General features: G+C 50.9%; 1 protein-coding gene across 6 annotated transcripts in view; it reads right to left on the reverse strand.

The window, feature by feature from the left end:
- DNMT3A (DNA methyltransferase 3 alpha) overlaps window positions 1-19,891 on the reverse strand; it is a 103,115-nt gene that overhangs the window by 49,409 nt on the left and 33,815 nt on the right. For all 6 annotated transcript variants that reach the window (XM_032497153.1, XM_032497151.1, XM_032497152.1 and 3 more), the window contains one exon: window positions 12,163-12,267. In XM_032497153.1, the coding sequence (XP_032353044.1) occupies window positions 12,163-12,267 (105 nt within the window). The remainder of the gene's footprint in view (window positions 1-12,162; window positions 12,268-19,891) is intronic.

The raw sequence follows: 19,891 nt of genomic DNA on the forward strand, positions 1-19,891 counted from the left end.
TCCTTAAAGGGGGCTCATACTACTCATACTGTTCTGCATCTTGCTTTTTCACTTAACAAGCACAGCGGGCATCTCTCCATGTGGATCTGGCTCATTTTGGCTCATTCTGTGTCTCATTCAATGTCTACTGAATGGACAGTCCAGAATTTATTCAACCTGTTCCCTAATGGTGGGCCTTTGGGCTGGTTTGCTTTTTGCTGCATTGACCCCCTTGCATTGATAGTGCTGTGCACGTGTGGATTTCTGCAGGCCAGAGTCCCAGAAGTGGACTTGGCCCTCTAAGCGTAAGTAGACCCTGCCAAATTTCCTCCAGAAAGTCGTACCCTTGAAGCATACCCCAAAGCCTGAGAGAGTGCTTCTTTCCCCAGATCCTTGTCACACAGCCCAGCAACCCCCAAGGCTGCTTCTGCTCCAAGAGTCTGCGGATCTCAACTTTTACGATCTCAACTTTTACGTATGGTGAGGAACCCCTAGAGGTGGCAAACAGGGATGGGAGCCTTAGGAGAAAACAAAAATAAAAACCAGACCTCCCTGGGTGAAGCTCCCTCCGCAGAACAGCCCGAGGGTGAGCAGAGGGGACTCCAGAGGCCTTGCCAAGCTGCTGCCCCTGGCTGCGCGGGGCGGCTTGGGCAGGCCTGCTTCCAGGAAGAAAACCGCCCACTGAAAGCTACAAGTGTGCGTGCTCCCCAGCAGCGGGGGCGGGGGCCGCAGCAAGAGGAAGAGGAGGCCCCTGGCCTCCGGCGGAAGGGAGACATCCTCCACGAGGCCTGGGAGCTTGGGGCCGAAGCCAGCAGAGCCCGGAGGCCAAACACAGGCCAGCCAGTGGAGCAAGCAGGCCCATGTGTCAGGACCCACACACTCTGTCCAGGACTCAGAAGCTCTTTGCTACCTCCCTCTCAAGCCAGTGAGCTCCCTGGCCTAGAGTGCCCTCCCTGGTGTAAATCCTCTCACCCCTCAAGGCTCGTGTGCATGAGAGTCACATGGCCCAGGCAGCCTGCAGAGTGGGGTGCACCTGGGCCCCCACTGCCACCCTCAGGTCTAGCTCTGCCAGGCGCCACAGAACCCCAAACATGGCACTCCCAGGGAGGTGGGTGTGGGGGTCTGGCTGGCCCACTTGGGCTGAGAGGGTTAGGTAAACACTAATTTCTTACCATGGCCATGTCCTCCTTTCCTCTAGCTACTTGCTTCCCCACAGACACTTCAAGTTAGGGCAGGCTCCCAGCCCCACAAAGCTGCTCAGACAACTGGGCTGTCACTCACTTCCTGCCCTGGGACCACACAACCTCTTCTCACCCTGGGACTCACTTCCTGTTGACTGCCAGCTCCATAGCATAGAGAACAAGGAGGACCTGCTCTGAGACCCGACCCAGCCCCAGGGTCCCGACACCCCCTGATCGAGCACCCCTCCAAGGCTGGCCCCTGACGATCCTGGTCTGCAGCGGTGGCAGCAGAAGCGTGAGGTGCACCATCCTTCCAGAGGTGGGTGGAGGGGGGGTGGGGGAGCACTGCACCCCGGGGCTAGCTCAGCAGGCTGAAATCTGCCCTGTTCTCACCAGTCCTCACCCTCCTCTCTTCCCGACCAGGCCACCCTCCATTGCCCACCCTCTCTGGTCCTGCATGAGCCTGAGGCACCCAAGGCTCTAGGCTTAGGGGAGCCACTGACTCTTACCACGGTCAACTCTTGATCTATCTTACCCATCAAGAACTCCCACCCAAAGCCAGTAGTGGCCCCTCACTGGCCCTCTCTCTGGGGCCCAGGGTCATACCCACCTAGAAGAAACCACCGAGAGGAAGGAAGGAGGCCCATAGGCAAGTGGACTGAAGCAACTTTAAATCACCAGGGAGGAGCTGGATGCTCCCTAAAAGGGCATCTCGGGTGAGAGCAGTGTAATCCACACCTGGAAGCCACTAGAAGAGGCTACCCCAGCCAGGCCTGCACCTTCTGCCTCCACCTCCACACCTTCCTTCCAGCTCCCTCCTCTCCCCTGTCACCACCAGCTTGTGGCTTCCTGGAGGCAGGGACTTTGCTTTATTGTGTTAGACTCAGCATGGAGTAGGGCACCTGGCAGGTGTTCAGTATCCATAATCGATTCCTTAATGCCAAAGACTAGGTTAATAGTGAGAGCATCCCATTCAAGGGGGACTTTCAACTTTGTCGCATGTTAGATGTAACTGTTGAAAATTCTGTTTCTATTTGCTTTTATTCTTTACAGTTGCCTTGAAAGGAGACAGTGTGCCCTGAGACACTCATTTTTCCCATGGTGGTGAGGGGGAGTAGCAGCAGGAGCCCCCAGCCCTTTTAGAAGGCACCACCAACAGCTGTAGTGACAATTTCCGCTTCCTCTGCGTCTCACCTGTGGGGATGGGGGAGGGGCCAGGATTGGTGGCAGAATGGGAATGGCAGCTGTGAGCCCCCTCATTTCTCCCCCCAGGGTGGGTGGGTGCAACAGATTTGAGTATAGCCTAACTGCACTGTGCACCTGCCCCCGCCCAGTATGCCTCACTCTTGGTCTTCAAATCCTGCCCACCACCTCCTGGGGTCCCTCAGAGTTTGCTGACCTTTGCTTTCCTTCCTGGTAAGACCCCTCCACTCCAGGACAACTGCCTGCTTCTCTGTTGCCCACCTGCTCCTTGGGCCTCTCCTGGGAGCGGCTTATTCCAAGCAGTGAAGGCAGTGGTTCTCCACTGGGGCGATTTTGCCCCCTAGAGGACATTTGGCAATGTGTCTGAGACATTTCTGATCGCTGCACTGTGGGGTGAGGGGGGCAGAATGCTGGCTTCTAGTGGGTAGGGGCCCAGGATGCTGCTAAACACCCTACACGCTGCAGGACAAGGCCCACGGCACAGAATTGTTCAGCCCAAATGTGGATGGTGCTGTTGTTGAAAAGCCCTGGGCTGAGGGCATGGGCACTGACCAGGGACTGTCTTTCTCTAAGGATGATTTAAAAACAAATTTTTTTTTTAATTGTGGTAATTTCCCATTTTTACCACTTTCAAGTGTACCAGTCAGCGACATTAAGCGCACTCACATTGTTGTACAGTCATCACCACCATCCATCCTCAAAACTTTCATCATCCCAAACTGAAACTTTGTACTTATTAAACAAAAACTCCCCCTTCCTCTCTCCCAGTCCCTGGCAACCACTATTCCACTTTCTGTCTCCTAAAGTCTGTCTGTCCTGTCTGTCTGTCACACACACACACACACACACACACACACTCCTGGCAGGTATTTGTGCCAGGCCCTGGTCTTTGGAGCTCTCAGCCTTGTCCCCACCCCGATCCCCGCACCCCACCCCCACCCCAGAAGCCCCTGTGGCGCTGGCAGGCAGCTGGTCTGGCCTGGCCGCGAGGAGTGAGGGTGAAGTCCACTCCAGCGTTCACTCACACCCCCTCAGCCCACCACACTCCACATTTGTTTACAAAGCGCTTTCACACCCTATCTCATTAGAGCACTCCTCACACGGTACCTAATTATTTGTTTACTATGTGTCTCCCTCCTAGACTGTGAGCTTTGCCTTAGTTATCTTTTTATTTCTCTTCCTTCCAACCACTCCACCGACAGCTCCCTAGTACCAAGCACAGGACCTAGCCTAAATATGCTTATACCATTAATAAACTTAATTATCACAATTATCCCGATGGGTCGTGCTACTCTCACTTTTCCAAGGAAAAGGGCTACAAGGCTTGCCTCAGGTCATACACCTTCTAAGTGGTGAAGCTTCCAGAATGACCCAGGTATCGGAGAGGCATTTGAAAGCTGGCTCCCCCTCTGGGTTGAGTCTCCGGAAAAGCCCAACCTCAAATCCCTAGGGTTCCAAGGAGGAAAAGGAGGCTTTGATGTGCCTCAGCAGGGCCAGGGAAAGGCCGAGGCTGTTTCCCTGGCAGCAGCCACCACAACGAAAAGCCAGAGGCAAAGCAAGAAGGAACCTTCTGCAGGGAACCTGTCCGGGCCAAAGCCAATTCCCCAGTCCCCCCTCCCCGCATTACCCTCCCCCTTTTCTGGAAGCCTGGACTAGACTCCAGAACTCTCATCCTTCCTTAGGAGGTGAGGTCTTGTCTCCCAAGGTGGGGCAGAGTGCTGAGGCTCCAAATAGGGAAGTGATTTTTGAGGCCTTTTTTTTTTTTTAGTTATAGTATTTACACACAAAAAATAAAAACCTGGCAAATAAGAGATGAAGGAAATGATACAAAGGAGATAGGGCCCAGGGCCCAGCACTCCAGGGCAGCCCTGTATGCAGGTTTACCTGGGCCCAGGTGTGGAGGGGTGAGACCCGGGGACCCTGCCTCTCCCACTAGAATCCCCTGGGGGTCAGAGCCAGGTCCTTGCCTGGCTCTGGGCACCTGACTCAACCTCTCCTCCCATGCCAGGAGCTGCTACTGAAAGGGGTCTGCTCCCCTAGATCCCAGGGCACCTCTGGGGAGGACCAGAGGCTGGCAGATGTGGGAGTGGCCTCCCCTTCCCCCAGGCCTTACCTCAGCCTCCTCAGCCTTCCCCACCCCCAGCCCCCCACTGCCGTTATGCCTTTAAGGCCCTTGGCAGCACTCAGCTCTGTGCCAGCCGGGAACCCTGGCATCTGGCCAGCTATGGACTCTTGGTTAAAGACACACAGACACAATCACATGGGCAGACACACAAGCGGTGCACACGGCCCAGAGACATCCGCTCACCGGCCAGAGATGTGCTCAGATGCCGCACAGTGATGTCAATAACAACTACACACACACAGTCCCCCTCCACCCACCCCTGCCATTCATTCCAGTCCCTCGGCTCCTGCAAGACCATCAAGCTCCCTACCAAGACTTGAATTTTCCCAGGTTGATTCCAGTTTCAGGAAACAGCTGAATGTTCACGTAAGCAGGGCAGCCCTGTCCCCTAAGTGTTGGCACTGGGCCCAGGCTCCCCTACTCCTCTGCTCCAGGCCTTCCTGCAGCCCCTTCCCTGGGCAGCCTTCTGATCTGATTGGCTAGAAGTGGCCTTGAGGCAGGGAGCCCACTCCCGAGAGAGGCCCCACATGCCTCCCTGCTCAGCCTTCTTGGTGTGAATGGAGTCAGGCCCCAAGACATTGAAACTGGGACTCTGACCCTTCCAATTTCCTTATTCCTTGTGGAGTGGCTAAAAGTGCCACTAGTGGGGTCAGGGGACAGGAGGACCAGAGACCAAAGACGGCCAACTATGGAAAGTCTGACCCCAGCTTGGGTACAACTTCTAGGTCCCACCGTCTCCCTCACACCAGAGATCTCTCCAGGATGTGTGTGTGTGTGTGTGTGTGTGTGTGTGTGTGTGTGTGTGTGACTTGAGACTGAGGACAGAACCTCAGGGCTTGGTGAAGTCTTAGAGGTCACTCGGTCGGGGCTCCTGCTGGCTGTGGCAAATGGATGCAAGAACGAACATTCCTGGTGAGTGACCAGCCCACCAGGGCTCCACTTCCAGCAGGGATACCTGTCCCCCTGGAAGAAGGCCTGGCGGTGCTCTTTGAAGTCAACCTCAAAGGATTTCAGGGTGAGCTGGAGGCTCCCTTGAAAAAGCCATTATGTAGAGAAGACCCATGTAGCATTTAAGTAAACCTCTTTTGAAGTTATTTCTGTTTTCAACCTCCACCATCCAGGCCCAGAGTGACATGTTTGGTGAGCTGGGGGCCCACTGTAGAAAACGGTGCTTTCTTGTCTGTGCTTCATGTACCTTTCTAAAGTTTCTGATGGGTGTCTCCCCGCCCCCACCCACCCCCGCTGGGGCGTGCTCACCCTGCCCCACCCTACGAGGTGATTTCACAGCTTTAATCACATCCCCTCTCAGTCTTTGTCTCTCTAGACTGAGAAGCCGTAATCTCTTTAGTCTGTCCTCATTTGGCAGCCTGGCCTTCCCCTTGATCTGTTCAGCTGCCCTCCTCTGGAGCATTTCCAGCCGGTTAAATCTTTCTTGGGGTGGCCTGAAATGAAACGCACAAAATTCTCTAGGTGAGGATGATGAAAGCAGACCAACGTCAACAACTCTGCCCAGATGTGTGTGTGGCGGGTCCCTGCAGGGGCAGGAGTGGTGCAGGTGCAGCTCGGGCTCCGGAGAAGCCCACTGGGTCCTAGGAAGCCTATGGGGGCCGGCACCAGAGGGAGTGAAGGCCTCTCACTGGAGGTGGCCTGGAACATGTGGCTCTGGGGAAGCGGCCAGGGAGGGATGAAAATAAATGGATTTTTGGAAAAACAAAATGGAGGTTCTGGGATTTCATTTAGATGCTCCCCCTAATAAGAGCAGCTATCCGAGCAGCCTCTGAAAGGGCCCCTGCCAAACCCTACTAGCTCCTGTCCAGAAGTCTCAGTCTCTGACAATAACACTGCCGCCGTCCCTGGGGCCTGCAGCACCTTCCTTCCTCTCCCTGGTCCATGGCAGCAAGCAGTGTAGGCCCTGCCAATCCTGTCCCACCACAGCCGCCCCCTAATAGGCTTTGGGGTATCTTCTGGCACCACCCACCCTACCCTATCTCCCTGCGTTCAACAGTCATGCTCCCAGATGCCAGAGCAAGCTTCCCAGAACACGACTCCCATCACTTCACGTCCCCTACCCTCTCCAAAACCTTCCAGATGAACACAGCACATTTTTGAGAGAATAAGGTATAAATCCTCAGGTTTCCTGCAAGCCACCTCTTCCAACCAAGATCACATGCATTCTTAAATGAAACCCTCATCCACTCAGCCAAGCCAGTCTGCCCACAGCCCGGTCTCCCCACTACACGTAAGTCTGCTGGGCAGAGTTACAAGGAAAGTCTCTATTCTCATGAGAGGTATGACAGCCCTGTTTTCCTCACACCTTCAAAAGCATGAGAAGCCTGGGGTGCGGGCAGCAGGGTGTGGATGCAGGCTCACAGGCAGGAAGCTCCCAGAGGGGCTGGGGCCCAGGAATGGGAGATACCCTTCCAGGAAGTTCTGCACATAAAAACAAGGGGACACTGAGTCAAGATTCCAAGAGTTAGTGAAGGAGCCCTTCTGACCGGGACCCAAAGAGGGAATTTGAGCTCTGTCTTAAGAATCAAAAAATCAAATGAGCCAATACTGCAAATTCCCAACAGCTGAGTTAAACGGTACCCAGCTGGCTTAAGCTTCAGCAGAAGGTTCCCCAGTTTCACACAGCTTACACCCCGAGTCTTTTGCTCTGAAGTGGGGCACTTTCGCCCTCGTGAACTCACTCACTCATGCAATGCGTTGGAGGTTCAGCCTCCAACGTGGAGTGAGTAACGCTGGCTTTGGGCCGGTCTGGCTGAGCTCAGCGCCTGCTCCCAGCCCCCTCCTCCCCCTCCCCCTCCCTCCCTTTCTGGGTTATTCTTAGCAAGAGGTGACCTCAAAGTGCTCCCACTGAGCAAAAATAACCCTGGAGGAAGTTGATGAGTATAAATCTTCAATGAATAAAGACATATACCTAGTAAACAGGGCAGGGAGTCCTAAAGGGCTGGTCCCCCCCAGGGTCTGGTGAACAAGGGCAGAAACTGTCCCTCCTAGAGCCCCAGCTACAACCAGCGCGAAGGACAAAGGCAGTCGCAGGGTTTTCTGGGCCTGTGACCAGGCAGGAACCAGCTTTGGACACCCTCACTTGTTACTCTGCAACGTCCTCAGAGCTGGTGAACAGGAAGATGCCTCTTCCTCCCAGCCTGACACTCACACCCACACACAGGCTCACACCCTCCAGCCAGCAGAGACCAGCCCGGCACGCCACTGTCCCCTCCTCCGGCCATGGGCACTGGCCAGCCCACAGGCCCTGAGCCCAGGTGCCAGCTCCCCTCCTAGGCCCCGCCCAGCCCTGCAGCCGGCTTCCTGTTTCCTGTTGCCTGCTCTGGCTGTGAGCATCCTGGCTCTGAGGCCAGTGCTGCAGGCCAACACGCTGCCGCCGGGTTTAAACGGGCCCACCTCTCACTCCTCAGACCGCAGCCTTCCCCACTTACCCACAGGCTCCCTGGTATTTGGGTCAGTCACCCTGTTCAGTTCTATTTTCTCTAGATGCTTTCTGGACCAGGTCCACACACTTTCCAACAGCCTTGCATTCATGTATTAACTTAAAGGGAATTTTAGATACCCAGTCTTCCAGATGGTGCTGCTGGAATGGCAAGGAGCAATGAGCACTGTGGGCTTTGCAGTTGGGAGGCGTGGAGTCCAAGCCCAGTCCTCTCTGAACCTCAGTCTCTTCATCTGAATGTGAGGACGGCAATGACAGCAGCCCCCATCTACCCCACACAAGTTTATTGTCAGCATCAAATGAAGTCATGGTTGTAGAAGACCTCTGCAGGCAATCAAGTGCTGCACCACTCTCAGCCTTTCTTCACGGTCTCTGTCCTCAGCGAGTGGGTGGACAGCGCAATGTAGGGTGGCATAAACAGCAGATCTAATGGAGGAGACATGCTCTCTCCACTGGCTTTTCCTACTATCTGGGTGAAAAGCCAGGCTCTGGTTTTAGTTTTTTAGATTCTCAATCCACCAGGAAATGATACTTTTGTAAAATACAAAATCATGCACATGGATGCGGCAACAGTATCAAATTGATATAAAAGTTTCTAAATACTTATTCACAAGTTCTACACAGATGAGTAACAAACAGTTCGCAGACTGGTGCTTCTCAAGGTCAGGTGTGAAGACCCAAGCCTGGGACTGGTGGGCTGATATCCTGTCTTACTTCTCAGTGTTCATGTTATTTTTTTTTAACTAAAAAAATATTTGGGGGGTAGTAATTAGGTTTGTTTATTTAAATGAAGGTCCTAGGGATTGAACCCAGGACCTCATGCATGTTAAGCATGCAGTCTACCACTGAGCTGCAGCCTCCCCACTTAGTGTTCATTTTAATTTTACAAACAGCTCAAAAGGGAGAGCCAGTGTGGGTCACGATGGCTGCACTAGGCTTCACTTGCAAGACAGGCTTTGGTGGGCTGTGACACTGGGTAGGCAGAGAGATGTGAAGGCAGCAGAACAGCTTATGAGGCAGTAGGACAAACATGCTTGTGGTATTCAGGGAGCAGCAAGAAGACGAGGTTTCTTTGGTAAAAGAGATGACACTGAGCACCAGTGCAGAGGCAGGAGACAGCATGTGGTGAGGAGCCAAATGGAGTGTTCCCGGTCTCGTCCCATGAGAAATGGAACCCCTGGAGATCCTTGAGCAGAGACATGCCATGGGCTGTATTTAGTATAATTATTGTGGCCTCCTCTCTAGCACACCAGGTTGAAATAAGTCTTATTTATTTGGCAGGTGCTCCGTAGGTGTAATGTGTTTATCATTGAAAAAAGAAGGGCTGGGGTGGGAGTCTAGAGAGATGCTGGGGGCAGGTGGGATCTGGTCTGGGTGAGGGTGCAGCCAGGAGGCTGATGCAGGAGCAAGTGAAAGGTACCCAGGGACAGACAGGCCTTGGAAGCAAAAGTTGCAGAGAGACGATTTCATAGCCTTGGGCCAGGGGGTGGTGAGGACACCACTGGATGTACCTTGTCCCTCCTCATCCAGCATGAGATGTGCAACGTTTGCACAAATCAAGAGCCCGGACTGCAGCCAGGTTTTCCTCTCTTGCTTCCCAGGGCTGCCCCCTCTATTCCACCTGCCAGGATCTGAGCCAAGCTCCTCGCCTTTCCAGGCTTAGCTCGATGACACACACTCAGCTGCTTTAAAGCTCCCTGGTCAATCTGTTCCCAGGGCCACAGCTGGACCAAGTCCCCAGAAGCCCTCCCTGCTGTTCTCCTCTGCTGGGGAAGGGAGGAGGCCTGGGCAAGCACCTGTTCCACGAGTAAACCAGGTGGCCTGAGGCCCGGGGGACTGTGGGCTGGCCCTGAGCTGCAGCACGAAGTCCCACCCTCCCTCCCCCATGGGCTCCCTTAGGGGCCTGGGAGCCTGCTGCCAGAGAAGACCTGCAGGCTGTTTTCTCTGTTCCCCTCAGTGTGCAAAGGGTTCCTTTCACAACAGTTGTCTCGGCCCCCTGCCTCCCCAGTCAGCACTGCCTTCCCCATGCTCTCTCTCCCAACCCAGGACCTCTCTCAAAAGTCCAGGTGGCTTCAGGTGTCACTTAGGACATGGGCTGGACCACATCCAGACTGACCTGCATGGGATGTGCACTCCCACTGGAGCTGATGAGAGGCTGATGCCAAACTCTCATTGAAAGGCCTTATAGACCCTGGTCCACTGGCCCCTATAGGGGGGCAGGTTTATGACACTGCCCGCCCTGTGCATTTAGACTCCTCTTTGCTGTTTGCAAAGCACCCCTGGAGGTGGACAGGGCAGGTATTATTGGCAGCTATATTTTACCAATGAGGAAGCAAAAGTTCAGAGAGGTTCAGTAACTTGCTAAGGTCACACAGCTGGGAAGCAGTAAATCCAGTGCTGCTGCTTCTGTTTCGGGTAAGGGCAGGGCCAGTCATTGCTGACCACTGGCTCTTTGGTGTTTTCATCCATTCAATTTTCATAGGGGTCTAGGAGGAATGCTCCTTTATTATCTCTCTTTTTCAGAAGAGGAACCTGAGGTTCAGGCAATGACTTTTTCAAGCCACACAGGTGGTCAGTGTTGGAGGTGGGATTTAAACCCAGTTCTGTTGGATTCTAAAGACTGTGCTTTTCCTTCCAGCTGGGCCCTGCTTCAGGCCAGGGGTGTATGACGCACTGACCCTTCGCCCACTGGGCCATGCCCCTCTTCCTTCTCATCTGTCTGTCTCTGGACACACTTCCACATACCTGCCTCTAATTTCCTTGAACCCTCTGTCCCTGGGGCCTCACACCACCTCTCAGTGATGTGCCCTCCCTCTGGTTCCAGGGACTCAAAAAGATGGGTCAGAGGGTTGCCAGGGCTCACTGGCTACAGGTAGTGGCTCCCGTCCCTAGCACCTAAACCAGGGAAGGCGGAGTTTGCCCTGCAGATCATGGACACACATGCAGATCAGATATGGAATTACCAGTGGGCTCTGACTCAGCCTGGCTCCCCCTCCCACTCCAGCCTGCACTGCGCCCCTCCACTTTCTCCCACAAGCTGCCCAATGCAGGGAGGAGAGTGGAGGGATGCCCTGGCAATCTGGGAGTGCAGCCTGGAGTCTGCTGCAAGCTGGAAATTCCTTTGAAGTCTCCCATTTTATCTTTCAACTGCATGTGAATTTTTCATTCCGGGCCATGAAATATCCGTGTTTGCTTTCATATTAAAATGCTTAAAATTACTTACCAGTTAAATGACTTAACTTCTGCCCCCCTTCCCCTCCAAATCTCCAAGCAGAATTGGCAGCAGTGCACTTTAGTACCCTCCAGATTCCCAAACCTCTTGGCTCTAAGAACCACCCCGTCTCCTTCAGCTGGTGCAGCCCTCTCTCCCGCCCTCCGCTGTCCTCTTTCACTGTGGCCACTGTTCACCTGGACTCTCTGCCCCAAGGGAGAAAATCCTGCCTTACTGAGAACATTTCCTTGAAGGGCTCCTGGCTTGTCCTTACCTTCTTGCTCCAAGTTTCCCATTCACAGCTGGAAGGGTTTAAAAGAAAGGGACCAGCTGTCTCTGGTGCCGGCAAATTATTGTTCTGCCTCTGAGTTTAAGACATAAGGCTGCAGGCTTCTACAGCCCACAGGCCTTGCCCTCTGGAGTACTCTCCGTCATGGGCAACCCCAGAGCCCCATTCCCCAGGTTCAGAGACAATGGTCCCCAGAAGCCTGGGGCTCGTGGGCCAGCCCTGGGGCCTACACTTCTACTAGATCTAAACAGCGCCCAGACCTCCTCCTCTCTTAGAAAGGGTCTCATCAGCCTGCATCTCTTGCCTGTTCACTTTGATCAGACTCCCAGACCTCAGTTCCCTTCCCCAAGCTCTCAGGTAGGGCAGAGAGAGTGGGTGTCTGGTTGCGGAGGGAGGAGCCCCTGCAGGCAAGCGAGGGAGAAACGTCCTGCCCTCCTGCTGCCCTTCCAGAAAGAAGCCGGGAGTCAGGGGTCTGGTTCAAGTCCCACAAGACCCACAGCACAAGACCCGTAGCCTCTAAGGGCCTCCAGTTCAATACAGAAAATAGAAAGATTGTGGGGGTGCTTGTGGGATCTAGAGAATGGGGAATAAACTGGGCTCTGCAGCTAGAAGGGCGCACCACATCACCTGGTCTTAGCGTCCCCAGGTCCCTGCAGGACACACATCACTGGCGTTTAAGAGCACGCGCGTGCGCATGCGTGCTGCGGGGACACCACCACTCACCGGGGGGTGCTTGCGCTTCCTCCCAGGCCGCCCCACCTTCCGTGCAGTCGTGCTGGGCTCCTGCCGCTCCTCCTTGCCACGAGCCTCCTCCTGCTCCTCTCCCTCCTGTGGGCACAGACACAGCCTGTGAAGCCAGGGCTGGACCCCAGAGCCCTGCCCACCATCCCACCCCTGGGGCAGCCGCACTTCCAGGGCTGTGCCACGCAGGTGTCCCTGGCAGGGATGGTTTTCCCCCCACCTCGCTTCCTGCCTGGTGAGGAACTGAGCCGCCCTGAGGGCCGCATTTAAGTCTAGCCTCGGGGAACTTCAGGGCCGACCCCGCCCCAGCAGGACACACAGCTCTCCCTCCTGGTGGACACATTTTCTGAACCACAGAATCATAACACATGCTCCGACAAAGAATTTGTCTCTGAATATAAGTTTATTTATACAAAAAAACTTACACAAGTACAAAAATGAAATTAATTATATACTGAATGAATTGCTTTTATTGAAAAGAAAATCACATGAAGGGAAATAAGAAATTTAGCGGTGTATGTTGGAAGTACATGCAGCCCTTGGAAGGAAGCCTGTCACGGACCTGGAGGGCGTTACAGCCGCTGTATGTATATCTGCCCGGAGGCACTTGCCATGTGGTGCTGACACTGCATGTTCCTGTCACCCCACAGGAGCATCTCAGGGACCATCACATCTTGGTTCATCTTGATGCCCCTCCTTCATTGAATTCTGGACCAGAAGTTTGGTTTTGTCACCACATTTCACCTGGCACCTGCCAGGGACGGGCTCTGCTGTGCTTGTCTCATGGGGCAGACACATAAACCTAGAAAGTCCTCGTGCCTCACTGCTCCAGCCTGGCCACAAACCACCCACAAGTCGCTTCTGACTCAGCGGGCTCCAGCATGACTAATCACGAGCAAAAAGCGTGTTGGGGAAGGAGGAGAGAAAAAGACCCTGACCCAGTAGAGGACCCATAGTCATGCCCTGCATGATGCCAGGAGCCACAGATGGCTTCATGTCCTCCTGCGGAGAGGCCAGCCCAGAGCCGTGCTGGTGCCATGGAAAAGCAGGGAAGGTGCACAGATTCCCAGGGGATTTAATCACGATGGCCCTCAAAGTCCCACTCGACTTTCATTTTTTGTGATTTCAAAATAGCTTGTGGTTTGCCACATTAATTTTCAAGTGATGGTGGGACACGCAGATGGAAACCTACTGTCACCAATTGTAGACGTTAGACCAATGGCAAGAGAAGCACTGGCCCCCTCTGTCCATCCATCCACTCAAGGCATGTCTGGGACACACCCACCCAGAAGGGAGACTCAGGGTTTAGCTGCGGTTCCCAGTCCTCCAAAGACATGTAAGACAGAGGCACAAGGCCTCAGCACCGAGGGGAAGCTACAGTCAAGTTGGAGTTGGAGAGTGTGTTCAGAGGAGCAGGAAGAGGACACCAGTGTATTGTGTGTGCAAGAAATAAAGGGAGCTGCCAACCCCAGAGGCAAAGTTGTTGAAAACAAAGTGATTTGGTTAGGGATGGAAATGGTCTGCCTTAGAGATAAGCTGTGCAGAATGGCATGGCAGTGAGGACCGAATGGCTGGGGAGGGGCTAAAAAGACCACTTAAGGAGCCCAGCTGAGAAAAGTCTGAAGGAAAAGCCAAGGACAGGGAGCCCAGAGCCGGATGTGGACAAGAGAGCAGGGTCCTGGGTGGAGAGAGAAAGGCTGCCCTGTGACCAGAGACCCTTGAGAAACTCTTTTCAGGAAGACACGGCAGAGAAGCTGTGAGGGCAGAAAGGCTGAGGTGGGGGACAGCCAAGGGTGGGGAGGCCTCCATGAGAGACCTGGGGAGCCCAGGGCCATACGCCCCATGTAAGGCCAGGCTTGCTGGTGCCGAGCTGCCTTCTGAGACCCCACAGATAACCCCCATTTAAGAAACAATCACTGGGATCATACAGAGAGGAAATATTACCAAGACAGCTTAATTTTTTAAAATTCAAGTATAGTTGATTTACAACATTGTCTTAGTTTATGGTGTACAGCATAGCGATTCAGTTATAGATATAGATAGATTCTTTTTCATTATAGGTTATTACAAGCTATTGAATATAGTTCCCTGTGCTATACAGCAGGACCTTGTTGTTGATCTATTTTATATACAGTAGTTTGTATCTGCTAATACCCAATTCCTAATTTACCCTCCCCTCCCCTTTCCCCTTTGGTAACCGTAGGTTTGTTTTCTATGTCTGTGAGTCTGTTTTTATTTCATATATAACTATATTTGTGACACTTTTTTAGATTCCACATAAAAGTGATAAGATATGATATTTGTCTTTCTCTGACTTACTTCACTTAGTGTGATAATTTCTAGGTCCATCCATGGTGCTACAATAGCATTATTTCATTCTTTTTATCACTGAGTAATATTCCATTGTATATTTATACCACATCTTCTTTATCTGTTCATCTGTTGATGGACATTTAGGCTGTTTCCATATCTTGGCTATTGTAAATAGTGCTGCTATGAACATTGGGAAGCATGTATCTTTTCGAATTAGAATTTTCTTCAGATAAATGCCCAGGAATGGGATTGCTAGATCATATGGTAACTCTATTTTTAGTTTTTTAAGGATTCTCCATCCTGTTTTCCATAGTGGCTGCACCAAATTACGTTCCCAGGAACAGTGTAGGAAAGTTCCCTTTACTCCACACCCACTTCAGCATTTATCCTTTGTGGATTTTTTTGTTTTAATTGAAGTATAGTCAGTTACAACGTGTCAATTGTTTCAGTCACACATATACATACATATATTCATTTTCATATTTTTCATTATAGGTTACTACAAGATATTGAATATAATTCCCTGTGCTATACAGAAGAAATTTGTCTTTAATCTGTTTTATACATAGTAGTTAGTATCTGCACATCTTGAACTCCCAATTTATCCCTTCCCACCCCCTTTCCCCTCAGTAACAATAAGTTTGTTTACTGTCTGTGAGTCCGTTTCTGTTTTGTAGTTGAGCTCATTAGTATCTTCTTTTTTTTTTTAGATTCCAGATATAAGTGATATCATATGGTATTTTTCTTTCTCTTTCTGGCTTACTTCACGTAGAATAACAATCTCCAGATCCATCAGTGTTGCTGCAAATGGCATTATTATATTGTCTTTATGGCCGAGTAGTATTCCATTGTATATATATACCAAAGCTTCTTTATCCAATCCTCTGTCAATGGTCATTTAGGTTGTTTCCATGTCTTGGCTATTGTTAAGTAGTGCTACTGTGAATATTGGGGTGCATGTATCTTTTCAAATTTGAGTTCCCTCTGAGTATATGTCCAGGAATGGGATTGCTGGATCATATGGTAAGTCTATTTTTACTTTTTTGAGGACTCTTCGTACTGTTTTCCATAACAGCTGTACCAAACTACATTCCCACCAACAGTGTAGGAGGATTCCCTTTTCTCCACACCCTCTCCAGCATTTATTATTTATGGACTTTTTAATGATGGCCATTCTGACTGGTGTGAGGTGATACCTCATTGATTGTAGTTCTGATTTGCATTTCTCTGATAATTAGCAGTATTGAGCATTTTTCCATGTGCCTATTGGCCATTTGTGTGTCTTCATTGAAGAACTGCTTGTTTAGGTCTTCTGCCCATTTTTGGATTGGGTTGTTTGTTTTTTCACTATTGAGTTATATGAGCTGTTTATATATTCTGGAAGTTAAATATTTGTCAGTTGATCATTTGCAAAGATTTTCTCCCATTCCGTAGGTTTTCATTTTTTTTAATTAAAATATTTTATTGTTTTTTTTTTAGGGGGATTGGGTTTGTTTGTTTGTTTGCTTGTTTGTTTGTTGATTTTAATGGTGGTCCTGGAGATTGAACCCAGGGCCTCATGCATGCTACGCATGCACTACCACTGAGCTATACCCTCCCCACAAATTGTCATTTTGCTTATGATTTTCCTGCACAAAAGCTTATAAATTTGATTAGGTCCCATTTGTTTATTTTTACTTTTATTTCCATTGCCTTGGTAGACTGCCCTAGAACACTGCTAAGATTTCTGTCAGAAAATGCTTTGCCAATGTTTTCTTCTAGGAGGTTATAGTGTCTTGTCTTATATTTGTCTTTAAGCCATTTTGAGTTTATTTTTATGTATGGTGTGAGGGAGTGTTCTAACTTAATTTACATGCAGCTGTCCAGTTTTCCCAACATCGCTTACTAACGACACTTTCTTTTCTCCATTGTATATCCTTGCCTCCTTTGTCAAAGATTAATTGACTGTAGGTCTGTGGGTTTATTTCTGCGCTCCCTATTCTGTTCCATTGATCAATATGTCTGTTATTCTGCCAATACCACACTGTTTTGACTACTGTAGCTCTGTAATATTGTCTGAAGTCTGAGAAGGTCATTCCTCCAGCTTCATTTTTTTCCTTCAGTATTGGTTTGGCAATTCTGGATCTTTTGTGATTCCATATAAAGTTTAGGATTATTTGTTCTAGTTCTGTGAAAAATGTCCTGTCATTTGTGGAAGTTTTAATGATGGTCATTCTAACTGGTGTTAGGGGCTACCTCATTGTAGTTTTGATTTGCATTTCTCTGATAATTAATGCAGCTTAATATCTGTGAAGGTCCTGACTGTATCTACACAAGTGCAGGTGAATTTCAGGCTGAGATGGTGCTTTTGGTCTGATTCTACCGTGGCTAAAAGGACGCCACCTTAATCATGCTGACCAGGTAACTCAGCATTTATAAGACAGTTGGAGGCCATGGGAAGTTGTGGAAAGGCACAGGGCTTAACAGGGCTTAGAGCAAACTGAAATAGGTATGAGACCGGCTTGTCCATGTGCTAGATCCAGGACTGTTCTCTCGTAGCCTCAATTTCCTCATCTGTAAAATGGGGGTATGAAGGTGATTTTTTTTTTTTTTCTGCCTGCTTCTCAGGTTTTTAAGAAGACAGATGAACAAATGGTTTATCCCTTTGTCTGTTTTGTTCACTGCTGAATTCCCAGAGCCAAGAGCAGGCCCAGCACTTAGAGGGTTTTCCACATGTCCCCAGATGAGAGGACTTACATATTCCCCAGGGGCAGGAGGCTCACCTCCTACCTATGCTTGCCCAGAGAGCACTAGGCCAGACCTGGCTGAGCCTCTGACTGTTCCTGGTGGTTGGGCCCATGGGGCCATAATGCACGGGGCTGCAGCCCAGAGGGGTGCTGAGGTGGGTCAGGACCAGTTGGGGCAGCCATGGAGTCTGGAAAGATTCCTACCACCCAGAAATTCTGGGCTATGAACTATTTCTTTAATGAACTGCATTTCTTACAGAGAGATCCACTTGCTTTTCTAACTTTTACTCTGAACTAATCAGAGACATGAAAGCCAATCAAAGCCACAGATCAGCACTAAGGAAGCATGGTTATTAGGCCACACTAAAACCAAGATACCTGCCCAGCAAGCCCCATCTTCCACTGGCATATGGAGAAAGTCTTTGAGGGCCCCTGATAGGCCACCCCTGTGCCATCTGGAGACTCGCTGTCATTCCTCACCTTAAGCCACACATGTATTCTGCACAGGAGATGCTCAGCACATCTTCCCTGTTGAACTTAATTCAGTGCGGCACTCTCAGGAGGAAGGGGTGGAGGGCCCTGACACCACACCACCTATCCAGGTCCTGGCACGTTGAGAACAGGGAGCCCCCAGGGCCGCACACTTAGCCTGTTCCTCAGGCCAGGGGGTTGGGGTGTGTGTGTGTGGCACAGCACTCAATGCCCAGTTCAGCACCCGGGTCTCAGGTACCCTGGGGTGTGCTTAGGAAACCAACTCTCCATGAGAGCTCAGGTCAGGACACGCACCCAAGTCTGAGCGACTCCAGCCAACACTTTCCATCCAGTCCTAAAGCACAACTTTGTGAAATGCACGTTCTTTTTTGCCAACATGTCATTCTTCCAAGGTGTAGTGCCATGCAGGGCGAAGGAAGGCGGCAATACCTTCTGCTCTGGGCCTGCCTACGTTCACACCCATGAGTGAGAGGGATGATACACTGAGCAGGGTGAGCAGATGGCTCAGGGCCGTGCCCCTCAAGGAGGCGTATCGAGGGGTTCATTCTCGCATCTGTCACGGGGCCTATTTCATTCAATATCTTTGCTGATGGGTTGAGCAAAGGAATGTAAAATATGCTTATCAAATCTGCAAGTAGCACTGAGCTAGGAGGCGTCACTAATACTCTGAAAGGGAAGAATCTGATCCACAGTGACTTGGAGCAGCTGGAAAACAGTAACAAATTTAGCAGGAACAGATTTGAGACCAGGTTGGTTTCCTCATCTGTCAAGTGAGGGGACTGAATTAGTCAGTCCTTCCAGTGGGTGGCGGCAGGCATGGGGCAGAAAGTCTAGTGAGATGGGCTTTGGAGAGGGTGGGGGCAGGCTGAGCTTTCACTCTGCTCTTTACTCACTAGTCCCTTCCAGCTACTGAACCTCTCTGAGTCTCGCTTTCCTCACCTATAAAACGGGGAGGGTAATATCTACTTCACAGTAATGCTATAACAATTAAATGAAGTAATATGTGGAAAGCTGACACGTGAGAGTCACTCAAGAATTGTTAACTTCCTCTGCTCCCTCCCTCCCCAGCCTCCCTCCCTGTCCCTAGGCAGATCCCAGCTCACCGCCCCGCATGTGCAGCCATCACTCACGGCTACAGACAAACCCCAACATCTGGCTGGTCCTGCTGCAGTGAGATACTCGGGAACACTGGGGCTCCATGGTCTTTCCAAAATGCAAAGCTGATTATGTCACTCTGCAGAGCTTAAGCCCTTGCTGAGGGGGCTCCCAGGGCCCTGCAGGATCAAGCCAAGCTCCTTAGCCCCGGTGAAGGAAGCCCCTAAGATCTGGCCTGCTGCCCTGCAACCCATCGCAAACTGACCATGCCAGGTGCAAAAGCAGGCTGCTTCCCTCCCTGGGACCTTGGCATAGACCCTTCCTTCTGCCCTGACTACCGTCTCCTCAGGTTGGCCAGCAAGCCCTGACTTTTCCAACCTCACTTCCCTTCCCCTGGGTCCCTCCTCCCATATCCTACCTAGACGGAGTCCATGTGTCCTCCCTCTCCTGTAGCGCCCACAATCCAAGTGCCCACAATCCAGTGCTGAAACCGCCAGCGATCATTCTAGCCAGGCTACAAGCCCCTCGAGGGAAGAGACTATGTCTTATTCACTTTGGCATTCATCCCTAGTGCCTAGAGGGAGGCTCTGGCACAGGGCAGGCACTCAAAATACTTGATGAGTGACTGTCACATAGTAGGTGCTCAGTAAACGTGTCCATACACACAGAGAGAGGCAACCTGTAAAAATCAACAAACCTGCACCAGTACAACCAGGTAGGAGACTCCAGTGCTGCTCAGATCTTTAAAACTCCAAATCAGGAAACAGGATGACTAAAATGTATCTTCTAGGCTTAAACATAATCATGTCACTTTACATTTATGTAACTTTTTACAGCTTTCAAAGCCCCTTCACATTTGGTGGCCTGTTAGATTAGGTAGTTACCATCAGCCTCTCTCAACTTCTGAGGCTATGATTTGACCTACATTTTAACACAGCTCACTGGATGGATTATTTTAAGCCACATACAACTTCTCATTCTGATGAGCTGGGCCATGACGATAATAATCTCTCATTTGTACAGTATGTGGTAATTAACAAAGCATTTTCACATACGTTATTTCATTTCATTCTTAACACTTTACA

This window comes from Camelus ferus, chromosome 15 (assembly GCF_009834535.1).
Source record: "Camelus ferus isolate YT-003-E chromosome 15, BCGSAC_Cfer_1.0, whole genome shotgun sequence".
Classification (NCBI taxonomy): domain Eukaryota; kingdom Metazoa; phylum Chordata; class Mammalia; order Artiodactyla; family Camelidae; genus Camelus; species Camelus ferus.